The sequence below is a fragment of the Juglans microcarpa x Juglans regia genome, chromosome 5D, assembly GCF_004785595.1.
Source record: "Juglans microcarpa x Juglans regia isolate MS1-56 chromosome 5D, Jm3101_v1.0, whole genome shotgun sequence".
NCBI lineage: Eukaryota > Viridiplantae > Streptophyta > Magnoliopsida > Fagales > Juglandaceae > Juglans > Juglans microcarpa x Juglans regia.
The window spans coordinates 3,127,016-3,144,821 of record NC_054602.1 but is presented as its reverse complement, the minus strand read 5'-3'; the positions used below and the strand labels follow the sequence as shown (position 1 = coordinate 3,144,821).

At 36.9% G+C, this 17,806-nt stretch overlaps 2 protein-coding genes across 2 annotated transcripts; both read left to right on the top strand.

Annotated features, from left to right (window-relative positions):
• The first annotated feature begins 5,259 nt into the window (after positions 1-5,259).
• On the top strand, positions 5,260-12,460 carry LOC121266508. The gene is made up of 15 exons (XM_041170354.1): positions 5,260-5,621; positions 6,043-6,481; positions 6,703-6,796; positions 7,086-7,272; positions 7,368-7,626; positions 8,037-8,252; positions 8,338-8,424; positions 8,504-8,638; positions 9,148-9,261; positions 9,395-9,642; positions 9,774-9,854; positions 10,469-10,700; positions 11,450-11,548; positions 11,649-11,834; positions 12,038-12,460. Exons 2-15 carry the CDS (start codon positions 6,131-6,133, stop codon positions 12,134-12,136), a joined length of 2,388 nt encoding a protein of 795 aa, XP_041026288.1. The 5' UTR covers positions 5,260-5,621; positions 6,043-6,130; the 3' UTR covers positions 12,137-12,460.
• Positions 12,461-13,717: 1,257 nt separating this feature from the next.
• Positions 13,718-17,072, top strand: LOC121265231 (adenylosuccinate synthetase 2, chloroplastic). Its single transcript, XM_041168777.1, has 4 exons — positions 13,718-14,272; positions 14,717-15,409; positions 15,865-16,176; positions 16,604-17,072. Exons 1-4 carry the CDS (start codon positions 13,964-13,966, stop codon positions 16,772-16,774), a joined length of 1,485 nt encoding a protein of 494 aa, XP_041024711.1. The 5' UTR covers positions 13,718-13,963; the 3' UTR covers positions 16,775-17,072.
• The last annotated feature ends 734 nt before the right edge of the window (positions 17,073-17,806 follow it).

The window sequence follows — 17,806 nt, the reverse complement described above, 5'->3', positions numbered from 1 at the left end:
AATGATTTAGGAGCTGTTTTGATAGTGAGATATATATTTTTTTGCATAAACAGGTACGGAAAATGATTTAATAAACTCTTCTAGGGGTGGGCAAAATTTTGATATTCTGACGGAATTGGAGTAAGAGTTTTTAGAATTTGGAATAATTCCGACTCCACTAGTCGGAGTTCGGAATCGGTGTCAGAGCTCATGTGGGCTTCGAACTTCAACTATTAATACCTTATATATTATATATTGTAATAAAAATGTTATATAGCCAAGTGGCCTAATGGTTGAGACATGGTTTTGGTTTTCACTTGAGAACCTGCGATCGAGTCCCTCAAGCGTCGTGTTTTGCATTTTTTTTTTAAGAAAACCTAAAACGACACTATTTTTAATAGGTATATATTCATCTCTTTTACAGATCAAAACCCTAACCGCATTTGGCATTTCCTCTCTTCTTTCTTCCCCCTCTAGGCTCCAACGCCAGCATGAGTAACGCCACTCCATCATCTAACAGGATGTTCCTCTCTTTTTGGTATGTTCGTGTTCTTTGCACCACAATAAAGATACTCCAGCTCACGGGGGGCAACGATGCAAATCTAGAGGCGCCGCTTCCATGGAAGAGGTGGGGCTTTTGTTTTGTGGAGATGCACGCGGAGGCGTTGCTTCCATGATCGTGTTCTACAAGCCATGAAATCGTAGAGAGTAGCAGACCCATTACAAGTTCTTTGTAGCTTGATTTATATTTTGTGCATATAATTTCTTGATGTGGGTATTTTTGCAATTTGGTTTGGTTTAGTTTTTGCTTCTGCGGGTGATTTTAATTTTTGTTAAGTTCCAGTTCGAGACATCATATTCACTTCACTTCGTAGGATCTGATCTCTATTTCACCTCTATCTTATTCCTCATGTCTCTAGGGCTTCTGTCGCCACTTCACCTCTGAATTTTGTGTGTGTGTGTGTGGGTATTTTGGCAATCATCTCCAACTTCCCGACTCCGAGAACTTCGATCGGAGTCGAACTCTAACTCCGATTGGAGTCTGAGGTTGGAGGTGAGCATTTCGACTCCGTCACTCCGTCGGAGTCAGAGCCCTCCCCTAAGCTCTTTTATGATCAGACATTCTCACCCATAAATTATAAAGAAGAAAAAAGATATATTAAAAATATTTGTAACCGTGAATTGTACAACTGCCGCGTAATCGCTTTGAAAAAAGTGAATAAAACATGAGACTTATGTAAAAAAATTAATTTTTTAATAGTATACCCTACTATTTTTCAAAACGATTACACGGCGTTTAAGCACTTCATGATTGTACGTAGAATTACTCACCTTACACAGTTGTCCCAACCAATGATCTTTCATCCTAAATTTTACTATGGCTGCATATGTTATTGATTTAAATGACATCAAGTAAGCTCAACCGTTGAGTATCCTGCATCTATTGTCCAGTTTTAAGGTTAATTTTCCTCTTTTTGTTTTGTAGTTATTAATTCGCCATAGTCTATAACAAGATTCTCTGAACATACACGCCTCCATGCTTCATCGCCACTACCCAAATGGAGACAATGGATGCAATCATTTTCCTCTCTCTTTTCACCTACTTCTTCTTTCTTTTCTTTTTGTTTTTTTTAAGCATCATTAAATGGTAGTATTGGCCTATGCAGCAGCCGAGGTCATGCTTTCATTTTTATTTTATTTTTAATCTTCCTTTCATCAGCAAGGATAAGCACTGCCTTATCCTAACAAACAAAGAATAAGAAATTAACCTTATATTACTTACTTAATTATGGCTTTAATAACTGACGCGTCTCCTATTCTATTTCTGCAACATACAACGAGGTAGTTTGGGCATTTAAAATGAGAAAGAGAGAGACAAAGTGAATTTTAAAATATTTATTTAAGTTCAAGCGAATTATTATATCATCTCAAAATTATAAGCTGCATGCTAAAGACTTAATTGGTATAATTTCAATCTCTAAAATGGATATCTGGAATTCAAACTCCCCTCCCTCAAAAGTATAAAAAGTTATAATATACATTTTATTTTTATTTAAAATTCTCAAATTAAAAAAAAAAAAATGGTCTTTAGTCAAAGAATTCACACACCCAATTTCTAGAAATGTATGGTCCCAAGTCAAAACAAAAGAAACCAGATTCACCATTCACACATTGACCAATTACCATTCTAAAGTTTGTCAATGTAGGAAGGAGTAGTCTTCTTTCTTCCAATGGGCAAATACTGCCTTTTCCAAAACCCCACAAATTAATTAGTTTCCAAATCGGCCAAAACAACACAGCTGAGCACCCCCCATCACTTGCCACAAGTTTTAAGTCTTCCAATCTTATTAATTTTCTATTCCTCATTCAATTTATTTCTCTTATTTTATTTGACGTTCACATTCCAAATCCAAACACCAACGCCCACCAATCGTTTATAAGACAGAAACCCACCCACATCTGCATACAGAAAACCACCCTAAACACAGGGAGAGAGAGAGAGAGAGAGAGCTCTATTACCTCGTAATAAAACCACCTTCATACATCATATTACCATTTTATACCAAAGACAAAAAGCACAGACATCATCACCGACAAACATCAGCATCATCATCGAATTATTTTCACGTTTTGGAGTTGTTTCGCGATGCTGCAATTATTCTTCGCGGTGGCCTTCTCGGCGGTGCCTTTGACCCTGTATGTGCCGCCGATCCGGAGCCTAAATCTGTTCCTGGAGACCGTTGAGGACCTTCTCCGCCAGACGACCGTTCTCACCCTCAGAGCCTACCCTCGCGTACGCCTCGCCTTCTCTCGCATCCTCAACTCCTTCCTCCATCCAACCAGGAGGTAGACTATTTATCATTCAACGTCCAATCAAACCCACCAAAATGCAACCACAAAAATTGTCTCTTTTATTTGTGTAGTTCGTTTTTTTTTTTTCCCCTTTTCTTCCCCCCTCGTTTTTGTGGGTTTGTGGTGTTGGTTCTGTTTTTGTAATGACGAGTTGTGGGGTTAAATCGTTTATTTAGGGATTTAATCTTCGGCATGACTCATGATCTGCTTTGATGTACATGGATGTGTTTCTTCACATGACCCTTAATTGTATGAAATTGGGTTTTCTGTGAGAGTTGAAAAAGTTTTTACCTTTCTTTTTGGTTTTTCTTTTTAACGTTTTGTCATTATTATTCGCCTTGCCGGTGTTGTTAGTTTCTGGGATTGGATCAGTTCCATGATGTTATTAGGGTTTGATGTACACGAACTGTTATATTTATTACAAATCAGACATGATTATTGTATTTGGGTATTTTGAGATTTGAGTTCCTCGAGTGATTCTTGAGATAGTTTTGGAATGATCGATCATAGTTAGGGCAATGTTCCTGGGGAAAAAAATCTCATGGCAAGAGGATAATTTGATTCTAATCCTGCGTCGAATTATGGAGTATTGCCAAGATTATCAAAATTTTAGCCTAATGGTACCCTTTCCCAATCCTGAGAGGTGATTCTTTTTCTGGGTCCATCTTTGGGGAGAAAGCAGATGGTAACCATTGCTTTCGTTTTTAATGGCTTGATCCTTGATCCAGTCCACCCTAATTATCCAAGAAAATAAAATATTAACCCAGTAAAATTATAGTCTTTAATCGTAAAGTTCTAGTACTTTTTTGAAAAATACTCTCTTTATTGTGAAGTTATCATTTTAGGGACTTCCAAATTCCAAGTCTTCAGCAAACAAGGGGGACAGAGAGAGAGAGAATCAGTTTCTGTCTGATTATAGAGGTTATGGTAGTTGGTTGTCGCCTTGCTGGCGTAGCATTTTCGTCATTTATTTTTCTGAAAAATACATACATTGGACGTTTTTCTTTATTAATACACCCCAATTCGAGTTTGGTGTGTGCATTGAAGTGGTCAAATCTGGATCTGGGAAACTGATTAAAAATGAAAAATGGAAATACAAATTTTGAAGTTCAGGCCAGAGTGTTTTGAAATCATGCTTTGTATCTTTTGATCAAACTTCTCTTGACGTTCAGCTGGTCATGATGATTGATAAAAGGAGAGGAATTTGGTTTGGAAAGCAGAGGGAATTTCACACAATATTTTGACAAGAAAAAAAAAAAAAAAAAACCCTCCAAAATTTTCAGGGTGGTGCTATGCTTCCACATGCTTAGCTACCCTAATGGTTGATTTAAGATCCCGTTTGTATTCGTAAAATATTTTATCTCATTTCATCATTTCAATATTTTTAAATTTATATATAAAATATAATAAACAATTCAATTTTTTCAAATTTTAAAACAATAATGATATTAAAAAATAATATTCTAACAATATTTTTTTAAAATTTTATTTTTCATTTAAAACTATTTCATCTCATTTATGAATCCAAATCAGCCCTATTGATTTGATTATGGTTTGGAAATATTTTGGATTGGATGTCTATCGATTTCGAGCTTGTACGTTAATATTTGAATTTTTTTATTAAAAAAATAAAATATTAATAAATGCTCGCAAAAGTTTGGATAGTTTGCCTAAGTTCTTCATCCTAACATGGAAAAACAAGTATCAACCCATAATAATCTCTCTTTTTTTATATATTTATAAAGTTGCAATATAAATAACGTTTATAATATATATAAATATATATATATATATATATATATATATATATATTTTCAAAGAGGATTGAGATATCAGGATGCCAAACATTCCTTAGAAAAGGGAAGCGAATATGCCATCAAGTCGACAGTGGTATTACTAATATTATATTAGTCTCTATTTTGACAATAGTTATTTATTTTTTGGATGCATTAATATATCAGAAGACAGTTGACTATTCATTTCAGTGAATTTAGTTCACGTGCCCTACCAATTCTCAAAAATTAAATTTTGAGTAATTTTATTTAAAAAATTTTACACCACATATTATTTTTAAAAATTAATTAACTATCAGACACCTCTTACAAGAGGAAAAACTTCATGGATACAATCCTACGGATATTGATGGTGTGAGATTGACATAATTATGAGTTAATTATTAAAAGAAAATGTTATATACGACATCGTTATTTAATTTTGAGTAATAATATATTCATAATATTTTATATAACATATTGTATAATAATATATTAAATAAGAAATATTTTTATACAATTATGTAAAAATTACATAATTTTATAAAAATATCTCTCATTTAATATATTGTTGTACAATATATTATACAAAATATTATGGGTAAATTATTTTCTTTTAATTTTTGCAAATAACCGGGGGTTGGCAACCGTACGATGCGAGGGAAAAGGGCAACAACAGTCATTTTAACAGAAAGGTTCTGCAGTTATGTTTTTGTTCCGTTGGTTCAATATTTTCAGCTAGAGCCTTGGCGGCTTTTGTTTCGACCCTTCTATCCCTATACCCTTCTCAGATGCCATTTTTCCCAATTTTAAATCTTTTGCTTCGATATATTTTAATCTGGGTGAGAACTCAGAGCACGTTCAAGTCAATTGGGAATCCTTCTCTCTGTCCATGACTCTCTCTCTCTCGCTGAATCTCAATATTTCATCGATTTCTTTTCCAGATTCGTGGGTTTCTCTTTCATCGATTTCACGTTTTGGGTCCTTCAATTTCGGAATTCTTCATATGACATAAAGGTTAGTCAATGCTCCCTGTTACCAGAAGTCAGTCAAAGTCAGTCAGTTTTTTGGTTCAATTATCATGTTTTATTGGTTTTCTTTATTTATTCCTCGCTGCTAATCGATCCTTTTCAGTTCCTCCTTTGGAAATATACGCACGTCTAACGTCTTAGTTTGAAATTTCTTCATCCATTGACGTGCTGCAAATTAAAGAATATCAAGGTGTGACTTTAGCTCATCTCTAGTGTGAATCAATCTATTTCATGACCTGGGGTAGTGGGTTTGGTCAATGACCTTATGTAGAAATTGGGTTTGATGTGAAGCATCAACATCTTAATGGTTATCTAGCATTCAATATTTGGCAGAAAGGTAGATTTGTGGGTGACTGTGTATGTGCATATTTTTGTTTGTCTTAGGGCAAATTAATTTCTTTTTTCAGGTGCTTATATAAGGATTAAAGCGAAGAAGAAGGATTGCTTTGTGTAAAATTTGGAGAGATAAATCTGGCTGGGTTTATCACGGAATAGATGTTTATGGATATGTTCTCTGTTCAGAAGTGGAAATGCTCATGGTCTTTGATAGCAGCAATTGCTTCTGTTGTGGCGTTAGTTTCCGCAGTTCATCTATTCCTGTTTCCTTTGGGGCCTTCTTTTGATTACGTCAAGCAAGCTCAAAACGCTTGTGTCCCGGTTAATGGATCATCCGAGGCAACAACCAACCATGTTAGGGAAGATCTACAGCCGACAGCTGATTTAGATCAAAGGTTTCCAGCTGACTTGCACAAGGGGGTTGTCTACCGTGGTGCACCATGGAAGGCTGAGATTGGACAGTGGCTTTCTGGTTGTGATTCAGTTACCAAAGAAGTCAGCATTGCTGAGGTGATTTTAAATGTTTTTCTGTAAGAGGGTAAGAGTGCGTTGCTGTTTTTTGTGTTGAAGTGCCAACTTTGTATGCAACACTTACTCCATAAAATGCTCATCTGTAGGTTGTGCGTGTGGGTGTTTATGCAGCCATTTTAAGATTTATAGGCTTAAGGGTGACACCACTTGACTTCCACTTTGGAAGAATGTTGCTTCATGACTAATTATTCTGTTATCAGATAATAGGTGGCAGTATCTGTGAAAAAGACTGTAGCGGTCATGGGGTCTGTAATCGTGAATTGGGACAATGCCGGTGCTTTCATGGATATAGTGGTCAGTATCAATTTTTCCCTTCTTTCACTCTATTAATTCGATTATAAATTGATGGAGAAACAGCAAATAGATGAGCGCTATTCCAATTTATTATCTTCATAGTCAGAAAGTATATTTTGGTGGACGTTTGTTGATACAATTTTTGAACTGTCATAATGATATCCAGTTCAATAACTCGTATTGTCTAGTTTCTGTGTTTTCATATTCAATTTAACCCCGAATCAAAATTAATGTTCCTATGGGATCAATCATATTGCTATCAGCTACATAATATCTGCTGCTGCAACAGGAGAAGAATGCTCCAAAAGACAACAGTTGAAATGCAACTACCCACAATCACCAGAACAACCATATGGGCGATGGGTTGTCTCAATATGCCCCACTTATTGTGACACTACACGAGCAATGTGCTTCTGTGGAGAAGGCTCAAAATACCCAAATCGTCCAGTGCCTGAGGCCTGTGGGTTTAACATAAAGTAAATGTAGAAAAATTCCTAAGCTAGGCTTTTGTTAAGTATTTCATTAGTTGAAAGATATTAAGTGGCTTACAATTTCCTAACATCTGTTTCAGCTTACCTTCTGAACCTGGTGCTCCCAAACTGACTGATTGGACGAAAGCTGACCTTGATAATATTTTTACGACCAATGGTAGCAAACCAGGATGGTGTAATGTGGACCCATCTGAAGCATATGCTAACAAGGTGCAATTCAAAGAGGAATGTGACTGCAAATACGATGGTCTCTGGGGGCGATTCTGTGAAGTTCCTGTTCTATGTACTTGTATTAATCAATGCTCTGGACATGGGCATTGCCGTGGTGGATTTTGTCAAGTAATGGTTTCATTTATTTTCTGTTTCTAATTTCATCAATCTTTGGTGTCTAATATGCTTTAGAGATGATAAAGTTTGGCAAAAATGCTTTTAAGTCAACCATGTTTTTGCATATATACAGGCTGAAGTAGTGAACAAAATGATAAGTTGGTCAGGTGTTATTCATGATACTCCTGATTTCTGTACATTTTGCGAACTGTCCGTATGTTCATAAACTATATAAAAATAACATATGCAACAAAAGTTATATAATTCGATTTTCATTTAAGTTTAATAAAGGTCCACTGTTTATGACCATGTAAGTTCTCATATTTGAGTTAGCTTATATTACCATTGTTGCTGTGTGCTTTGCTTTTCTTTGATATGTCGCTATCTTCTGCCTAAGATAAATCTAGAACTGTATATCTCAGTGCGACAATGGATGGTATGGAATAGATTGCAGCATTCCATCTGTTGTGTCTTCTATCAGAGAGTGGCCTCAATCGCTTCGACCAGCTCAGTTTAATGTTCCTGATCATGCACACCTCACAGCGAAGATTGACAATCTCAATGCCCTGGTGAAAAAGAAAAGGCCCCTTATTTATGTTTATGACTTGCCCCCAAGTTTCAACAGCCTTCTTCTTGAGGTCAGGATCAACTGTAAAAAGTGATTTCTTGATTGATGCCAGCATCAAGCTTTTCACTTTTTTTTTTATTTGTTGGATGTTGTAGGGTCGCCATTTTAAGTTCGAGTGTGTAAACAGAATATATGATGACAAGAATGCAACATTGTGGACAGATCAGCTGTATGGTGCCCAGGTATATTTAAACCTAGATTGACATTTGACTCCAGTCAACTTATAATGTTAACAAATCCTTATAATTTTTTTCTATGCAGATGGCTCTGTATGAAAGCATCTTAGCGAGTCCACATAGAACATTGAATGGTGAAGAAGCAGATTTTTTCTTTGTTCCTGTGCTTGATGCATGCATAATAACTCGTGCTGATGATGCTCCTCACTTGAGCATGGAGGTATACTTATGTGGCTGTTGCATGTGTTGCAGACACTCATGTCTTCATTTTCTCTCTATTTTTACATGCATGTGACTTTGATTCTCTCTCTCTCTCTCTCTCTCTCTCTCTCTCTCTCTCTCTCTCTCTCCCTCTCTCTCTATGTGAGCATGTGTGTGCGTGTGTACATTCCTGCGTTTTGCACATGCATTGTGCTTTGGTAGACCTTTTGACACAGATGTTTGTCAGTGATGGACAATACATACTTTCCAACCCCGGTATTTTTCTGATTTCAAAATGAATTTTGACACTTCCTCATGCTTGTATACGGTAATGTGACCAAAGCATAAGATTAGGAATTTTATTTAACTTCATTTTTACCTGCTAGAGACATCATTTGATCCTTAAACAAGAAAGGTAAGGTGTATGAGTGCGTATATATGAGATTCCACTTTCAATTTGCATCCCTTGGTTTTGTTTGCTTGCACGTATGATTCCCATTGTTATGCGAATATGACTGAATTTTTCAGGAGCATATGGGCTTGAGGAGTTCTCTCACTCTGGAATTTTATAAGAATGCCTACGATCACATTGTCGAGAAATATCCTTACTGGAATCGCTCGTCAGGAAGAGACCATATTTGGGTATGCTGTAAATACAAAAATCATGTATTGCCAGTGTGAAGAAAATTAAAGAAAGTGAATGCATTTGTACCTTGCTTGTGATAGTATTAAACAGTGTGCACACTAATGAAGTCACTTTTACATCTGATGGCAGTTCTTTTCCTGGGATGAAGGTGCTTGCTATGCCCCTAAGGAGATATGGAGTAGCATGATGTTGGTCCACTGGGGTAACACAAACTCAAAGCATAACCATTCGACAACAGCCTATTGGGCTGATAACTGGGATAGAATTCCTTCCAGTCGAAGAGGCAACCACCCATGCTTTGAACCTGAGAAAGATCTTGTGCTGCCTGCTTGGAAACGTCCGGATGGTATTGCATTAGGCTCAAAATTTTGGGCGAGGTACACATTTCATCATTAATGTAGTCTCATCTTTCTTGCCTCATTTGTTTGGCTTGATTTCACAATGCAGAGCTACTTCAAAGTTTCCATACATGAAAGTTAAAATGAGCACTTCAATGATTCGTTTTCAGGCCCCGAGATAAGCGAAAGATACTGTTCTATTTCAATGGAAATCTAGGACGAGCTTACCTAAATGGAAGGCCGGAAGCTTCGTAAGTTTACTGATGACCTGTTTTGAATGTTTTCAAATGGCAAAACAAATGGCAGTTGTTTTTCCATTTGTTTTTTCCGTTCCAGATCGTTCTCTCTTCCCCCCCCCCCCCCCCCCCCCAAAAAAAAAAAAAAAAGAAAGAAAGAAGAACTGCATCATTCCAGCCTATCAACCCTTGCAGGGTTGTTATGTGGCTCGTGCCTTATGCAGACAGGCATTGAGGATTCGGTGGTCACTCATGTAATTTCGAGTTGAAAATCTACTGTGATTTGATCTTCTTGTAGGGTTTTAAACAGTGAGACTGAAATTACAATGCCCAATTCATTAAAAACAAAAAAAACAAAATTGATGCCCAGAGACTGCCCTGCCTTTCTTAGCGGGACCAATTCAATTGGAATTTATGTTTTCCTGAATTAGGAGAGCAACCAATCTCTCTCTGCCCCTGCCACTTTCTGCTCCATCTTCAATAAGCATGCTTTGAGTGCTACATATGGTCATTGTCTTCGGCTGGTTGAGTTTCTAGTTCTGAAAACAGTTTTCGGTATTAGAGAGAGACTGGTCATTGCTTCGAGTGGTATTTGGAAGATAACAAATAGTCTGGTGGTATATATGCAGGTATAGTATGGGTATTAGACAAAAAATAGCAGAAGAGTTTGGATCAAGCCCTAACAAGGAAGGCAAGCTTGGGAAACAGCATGCAGAAGATGTGATTGTAACACCACTACGTTCTGAAAATTATCACGAGGATTTAGCCAGCTCTGTTTTCTGTGGGGTATTTCCTGGAGATGGTTGGAGCGGTCGAATGGAAGATAGTATTCTGCAAGGGTGCATTCCTGTGGTCGTTCAGGTATTGTAGTTCTGCACCCTGTTTCTCCACCAATTCAGAATTCATGTAACATCTAAACTCCTAATAATGGGTTTGTTCTAGTTTGTCACTGATTGCCAGCATCAGTTTCTTCTAGGAAACCAGCTTAAAGATTGCTGCTCTCTAAATCTGGCTAGTTAGTTGATTGCACTAGTACTCCAGAGTTGATTATAGCTTTTTAAGTTTATTATTCACAGAGCACACTCATTACAGTCTTTGCACATCAAAGCTTTGGAGAACTCAGGATTAGCTTAATATGAGGCCACAATTCAGCCACTTCTGTATTGCAACCTTGAGCCTGGGTAAAGACCGATGATATAGTGATGATTGTGAAAACTTCCCTGTGGAATAAAAGCTCTACATCCTGGACGGATCAACACCCGTGGACCTAATTGGACTTGGTTTCAATATTTTAAAATTCTTAGTAAGACAGTATTGTTCATGGCATCACTGTAAGAAGGTGGATGTGAAAAGGTTTGGTCACTTGTCTGCCCCAATATGTTACTTGTTGGTTGGTTGCTCTCCCAATCCAAGTCTTGTGCAACTGCAGCAACTAGACTGTCCCGTGTTGCTTACAACTATCATGCCATAGTCCTCTTGTTACTTGAATGTGCCCAGACATGCATTCACAAAAGAATTTTGTAGTTTGAGTTCCTGAAAGCTCAAACCAAATTATAGAATATGGGGTAGTTGGCCTTAGTGAGATAGTATTTGTTTGCTTTTACGTGTAGGATGGGATTTTCCTGCCATACGAGAATCTGCTCAACTATGAAAGCTTTGCTGTTCGGATACGCGAAGATGAAATTCCAAATTTGATAAAGATTCTCCGGGTAATTTCTTTTTAGCATTAAGATATGAGATTGAGATCAAGAAACGTTAAGATGGAAGTTGCTTATTAGCTTCACTGGTGGGTTCCTTTGCTTCCTCTAGGGATTCAACGAGACAGAAATAGAATATAAGCTGGCCAATGTACGGAAAATCTGGCAGAGGTTCTTGTATCGTGATTCTATTATGCTTGAAGCTGAGAGGCAAAAAACTGCTTTTGGCCATGTTGAGGACTGGGCAGTTGATTTCTTGCAATTAATTGAAGACGACGTCTTTGCCACATTTATACAGGTAGGCTACTACATCCAATGACAGATACAAAAATCATTTTTATGAAATTTAGGACATTTGGAAACTTTGAGTTTTAAAAAATAATCAGATTACTTTCTAGTTGAGCATATAGCTGTTAAGTGTAAGCAGCTGTACACATGTATCTTTGTATGTTTGCCTGTCTCTATCCGAATCTGCTGACCAATTGTTCCTGTCTTAAAAAGGCTTTGCATTACAAGTTACATAATGACCCGTGGAGACGACATGTACATCTAGAAAAAGAGTTTGGGTTACCTAGAGAATGTTTGATAGGAACCAACTGAGAGACTGCTGCTGCAAAAGGGCTCACAAGTTGAAAGCATGAAGACATGACCACTCTCATTGGGAGTTCAGATTCATAGCAAGTACCTCAAAGCCTGTACAGATGGTAGCAGCCAGTTAAAAGAGTGCCTGAAAACCATTTCTCCGATTGGTATTTCATTCAGAAACCATTTTTCTGACAAGAGTTGGACACATACAGAATTTCTTCTTCTTCCAGCATACATGTGAGATACATATTTGCATCTTGTTTCGGCTCATTATATTCAGAAAAGTATTAATAAGAAAAATTCAATAAAATCTTTCCTCATTTCTTGTTTACATGAAAATATATGTAAGCAAACTGTGAAATACCAAATTATAGAGAGTATTATGTCTATTTTGATGTTTGTGATAATAATATGGCAAAATTATCTTTCTGGACCTTTTTTTTTTTTTTTTTACTGGAATTTTCTATCAAAGAACATGTGGGAATTTTAAAGGTTACTCGTGAGCTCATTAGGCCTGCATGATGAGAGACACATTTTCCCTATTTTACATATATGTGGATCAAGTAGAACTGTTACATTACTTGTGAGGAAACGAATTAGCACTTATTATTAGATGAAGGAGAGAGGAATGATGCATATTCTATAGATCTAATTGTCAAGGGTAATGCAAAACATAAGGCTCATTCTATAGATAACCCATATGCTAAATATGAAGATTACTTCCCTTGATAAACTTTTTTGACCTGGCCTCCACATTGTCTCTTGCCATAGATCATAAAAATTACCTAGTCCGGAAAATCTTATTCTCTAAATTAAGCCAATTAAAATATTTTTATAACTACAAATGTCTCATTGGATATATCATATAATGTTATGCCTAATTAGGATCATAACATAAAATCGAGACGAATGAAGCCGAGATCTAATTAAAAATAAGAGAAATGTAGTCTTTAATATGTTACCGTGAGATTGTAAGGCCGTGTTTGGTTACGTAATTATAATATAATTTTTATTTTGTGATTTAAAAAAAATTGAATTGTTTATTATATTTTGTGTGGAAGTTTGAAAAAATTGTAATAATTACATGACATGACATGACATGAGATAGTTTGGTTTTTTGTAAACAAATCAGCCTTAAGTATTATTTGGAAAATCAAAAAATAAAACTATTATAAAAATATTTTTATTTTAAACTTTTATTATAACTGTTTTGGATACTAATAAATAACATGTATATACATCAAATTGTAAATTGCAGAAAGTTTATAAAGAAATACAGGTAATTTTAAAGAATTCGGCCAAAATATTATTTATTTATTTACTCGGCAGCATCTGGATTATTATTATGAGTAGTGCTAGGCTGCGGCTTAGTAAGGACGGTTGAACGTGCCAGTATAAATTTATTTTTTTATATTTTTTAATATATTTAAATATTTTAAAAAATAAATCAATACATTAAAAGTTATTTTTTTAATCATTAAATAACATAAAATAAAAATAAAATAAAATATATAAATAATTGAAATGACGGAACAAATTCAGCGGCATGCTAGCATCTCTCTATTATTATAAGTGAAAGCAAAATCTCGGAATCAAAAGCAGCCAATTACCCAGATTCAAAGTTCCCTCTGCAGTCTTCGGTCTTCCAACTGCTGCCGTTTACCCAGATTCACTGCGTCAACGTGAACGTGAAACCAACGCGAACCCTCTATATACCCCTGGTCACTTCACCCGCAGGTGACCCAATCCCCACTCTCTCCGAAACCCTCTCATATATTTTCGCTCCCACTGCCTTCTCTCTCGTGCTCTTCCTCGCTTACTTTCCCTCTGTACTCTTTCACCATGAAACTCTCGTCACTCGCACTCGACACCAACCCCATCACGGGCCCACGGACGGCGTTCGTGGGGGTGCACCACAGGCCCATTCCCCCTCGCCGCCCAACCGTCATCGTATGCTCCTCCGTAAAGCCCGTCGTGGCCTCAGCTTCTCTCGGCGTGGCCGAATCTGCCACCGCCGCCCAGGGACATCCGAGTCGGATTGGGTCGCTGAGTCAGGTATCGGGCGTCCTGGGCTCCCAGTGGGGCGACGAAGGCAAAGGCAAGCTCGTCGATATCTTGGCCCAGCACTTCGACATCGTTGCTCGTTGTCAGGTACACTTGCTCTTAAAAACAGATGCATATGCATGTGCACATATCTATGCTTTTAGTATGGATTTTTATATTGGGTGTGTTAATAATGACTGAAACACACCCAATTGTCGTTGCTTTATATTAAAAGAAAATGCGTTTGGGACTGTTCAGCGTAAAAATTCAATTTTTTTAAAAAGAAAAAAGACCCCAATTTTATTAATAGCTCTCGAGAAATAGGATGTGCGTGGGCGTAAAGATTCAAACTTCACCGTTTCCTCATAGCGGAGTCTTTCAGCATAGTTAGGAATCAAAGAGATACAAGATCCTTCGAGTGGTGGCTAATTAGTTAAAAAAGCACGTTTCTAATGAGTTGTAATTGGCTGGACACATTTGGTGGTTGCAGCTAGTTTATTTTGTAATTGCAATTACTTTTTGCTTGAAACCCGGAACAATTTTTGATGTCAGGGTGGAGCCAATGCAGGACATACTATCTACAATGGGGAAGGAAAGAAATTTGCCCTTCACCTGATTCCTTCTGGTATCTTTAATGAGGATACTCTGTGTGTTATCGGGAATGGAGTTGTGGTGCATCTACCGGGACTTTTTCAAGAAATTGATGGCCTAGAAGCCAATGGGGTTTCCTGCAAAGGAAGGATACTGGTTTCTGACCGTGCTCATTTGTTATTTGACTTCCATCAAGTGGTGGATGGGCTTAGAGAGTCTGAGCTTGCCAAATCTTTTATTGGCACAACTAAGAGAGGCATTGGGCCATGTTACTCAAGCAAGGTTATTCGGAATGGCATTAGAGTAAATGACCTGAGGCACATGGATACTTTCCCTGAAAAGCTGGATCTTTTATTGTTAGATGCAGCTTCAAGATTCCGAGGTTTTAACTATGGACCAGAAATGCTTAGGGAAGAAGTTGAAAGATACAAGAGGTTTGCCGAGAGATTGGAGCCCTTCATTGCTGATACCGTGCATGTCATGAATGAGTCCATCTCAGAGAAGAAGAAGATTTTGGTTGAAGGTGGTCAGGCGACCATGCTAGATATTGACTTTGGAACTTATCCTTTTGTTACTTCTTCTAGCCCATCTGCTGGTGGGATTTGCACCGGTCTTGGCATTGCTCCAAGAGTAATAGGTGATCTAATTGGAGTGGTGAGTGGTTAATTTTTTCTCTCCTACTTGAGAGTGTTAAGCAGTGCATCTAGATTTTCTTTTTCTTTTTTTTTTTTTTTTTTTTTTTTTGGGGGGGGGGGGTTCTTAAATGTCGAATGCTAGGTTTTTAAAAAGAAAAATTCTTCTCATCAGCTATTATTCACCATCCCACACCCCCACACTCTATGAAAAACACTCATATACCCTATGAAAAACATGCCCACACCATATGAAAAGCTATAGGTGTGCGGTGTGTGATGTGAACAGTTGCTGATTTGTAGCTAAACTCTTTTAAAAATATGTGGTGTTTTCAACTACGGGTTTTCATATGTATCTGGTAGAAAACATCTTATAGTACCACACACTCTTTGTTAAATTTAGCACTGCACTTGAAATAAATTAAGAACATTTGACATGGCTAGTTGAGATTCTTAACTTGAGCTTTCCTTGTTTAGGTAAAAGCCTACACTACAAGAGTCGGTTCTGGTCCTTTCCCTACAGAAATCTTGGGTCAGGGGGGTGATCTACTCAGGTTTGCTGGTCAGGAGTTTGGCACTACTACAGGTCGGCCTCGTCGTTGTGGTTGGCTTGATATAGTAGCCCTGAAATACTGTTGTCAGATCAATGGCTTTTCGTCACTAAATCTTACCAAACTGGACGTGTTGTCGGAGCTTCCTGAAATTCAGTTGGGGGTCGCATATAAACACATCGATGGTACACCAATTAAATCATTCCCTGGAGATCTTCGTCTTCTTGAGCAATTGAAGGCAAGTTCCACAACCTCAGCCTCCTTTCCGAAGTTTAATATTGGGGATATGTTCATTTATTAACAAAAACCATTAGCTTCCTTTTGGGTACTGCATTAGCAATTTAGCAGTGCTTGGCTGCTGGTCATTTACGTCATGTTAGAAGCATTGTAAGGGATACTAGGCCTTGTGAGGACAGTTCTTTTTTTTTTTTTTTTTTTTTTTTTTTTTTTCCATCTTACACCATCCAGACCAGCCTACCCTCAGCTCCTCAATAGCCTAAAAGCTTTGTTTATGACAAACAAAAAGGGGTGGAGCTTTGTATGCTACTTCTCAAATTGTCCTAACTGATCTTTCATTTCCTGACTTACCTAAAACGATTCACACCCTCTTGATTGATTTAGGATTTCTGGGAATTCTTCTTGATTTATGTGTTCTTTCTGTGTAGGTGGAATATGAGGTATTGCCTGGATGGAAGAGTGATATTTCTTCTATCAGAAACTATGCTGACCTTCCATTGGCTGCACGTACGTATGTAGAAAGGATAGAAGAACTTGTTGGTGTACCCATCCATTATATTGGTATTGGACCTGGACGTGATGCCCTCATAATAAAATAAATTGATAATTGTTCCATCTCAGATGCTCGAGAGGATTCTCGTGCTCTTTAAGAGGTAAGAAAGATGCAAAGGAAATTTGATTTGTCTTGGAGAGTGTAAGGCAGGTTATATGCGTTTGATGCAACAGTTATGCACCCTTTCCCTTCAGTGGAAGGGCATTTCCAATCTCTATGTATTGGGTTTAGCAATTTGGAGAATTTCTGGTTCAGTATTTTTCGAGTTTTCACTGTTGATGATGTGCTAAGTTTTCGTCTGATACGTTGGCATCAAGTAGTGATTTTACCCCTTTTATTATTTATTTACTTGCTCAATAACTTACTTGTTTCTCTTCCGAGTCAATCGTTTGCTCTTCCCCTCTCAACCCTTTCACTTGCTCCTTTTTCCGTGAGAAAAAAATTTGACCATCTTACTAAAATGAACTGGTTTAACTAAAGATGTTAGATTTATTTTATAATAAATATAATTTTATAATATAATATTTTATATTAAGTCATGTTAGATTGTAAGTTTAATTCTAACAAAATATGATTCAAAAAAAAAAAAATTCTAACAAAATATAGTCAAAGTCATTCGAACCAGATGACGTAAGGCCTAGTATCCAAATGAGAGAATTAGGTTCGAATCCTCCGCTGAATAAAATAAAAAATCTAAAACAGTGCCGAGCCAGAACCTCTTAAAATAAAACAAGAAATTAACTGTTGGGGGAATTAATTCTAAATCATAATTTCTTTTATAATTATGGGTTTACCTTCAAACAAATTAGAGGTGACAATTTTTGTTTTCAAGTTGATGTCGTATTAAGTTATGGACATTCAATTAAATAGGTCAATATGAATTTGACATGTTTAGTTAAACATGTCAGACTTTCAAACCATAATTCAATTTATTTAAATAACATGTGGTGTTGTGTCATCCGTTTTGATCTTTTAATAATTAACTAGAAATAGGTCAACATGACACGATTCATTGGACTAACATGTATAACTCATTTGATCTAATTAATATAATTTCACATAAAAGTTAAAATCTATA

Coding starts and splice junctions, on each gene's coding strand:
- LOC121266508 (XM_041170354.1), top strand. CDS start 6,131: ATGTTTATGGATATGTTCTCTGTTCAGAAGTGGAAATGCTCATGGTCT. Junction 6,482..6,702: donor AAGAAGTCAGCATTGCTGAG/GTGATTTTAAAT, acceptor TTCTGTTATCAG/ATAATAGGTGGCAGTATCTG. Junction 8,253..8,337: donor TCAACAGCCTTCTTCTTGAG/GTCAGGATCAAC, acceptor TGGATGTTGTAG/GGTCGCCATTTTAAGTTCGA.
- LOC121265231 (XM_041168777.1), top strand. CDS start 13,964: ATGAAACTCTCGTCACTCGCACTCGACACCAACCCCATCACGGGCCCA. Junction 14,273..14,716: donor ACATCGTTGCTCGTTGTCAG/GTACACTTGCTC, acceptor TTTTGATGTCAG/GGTGGAGCCAATGCAGGACA. Junction 16,177..16,603: donor GTCTTCTTGAGCAATTGAAG/GCAAGTTCCACA, acceptor CTTTCTGTGTAG/GTGGAATATGAGGTATTGCC.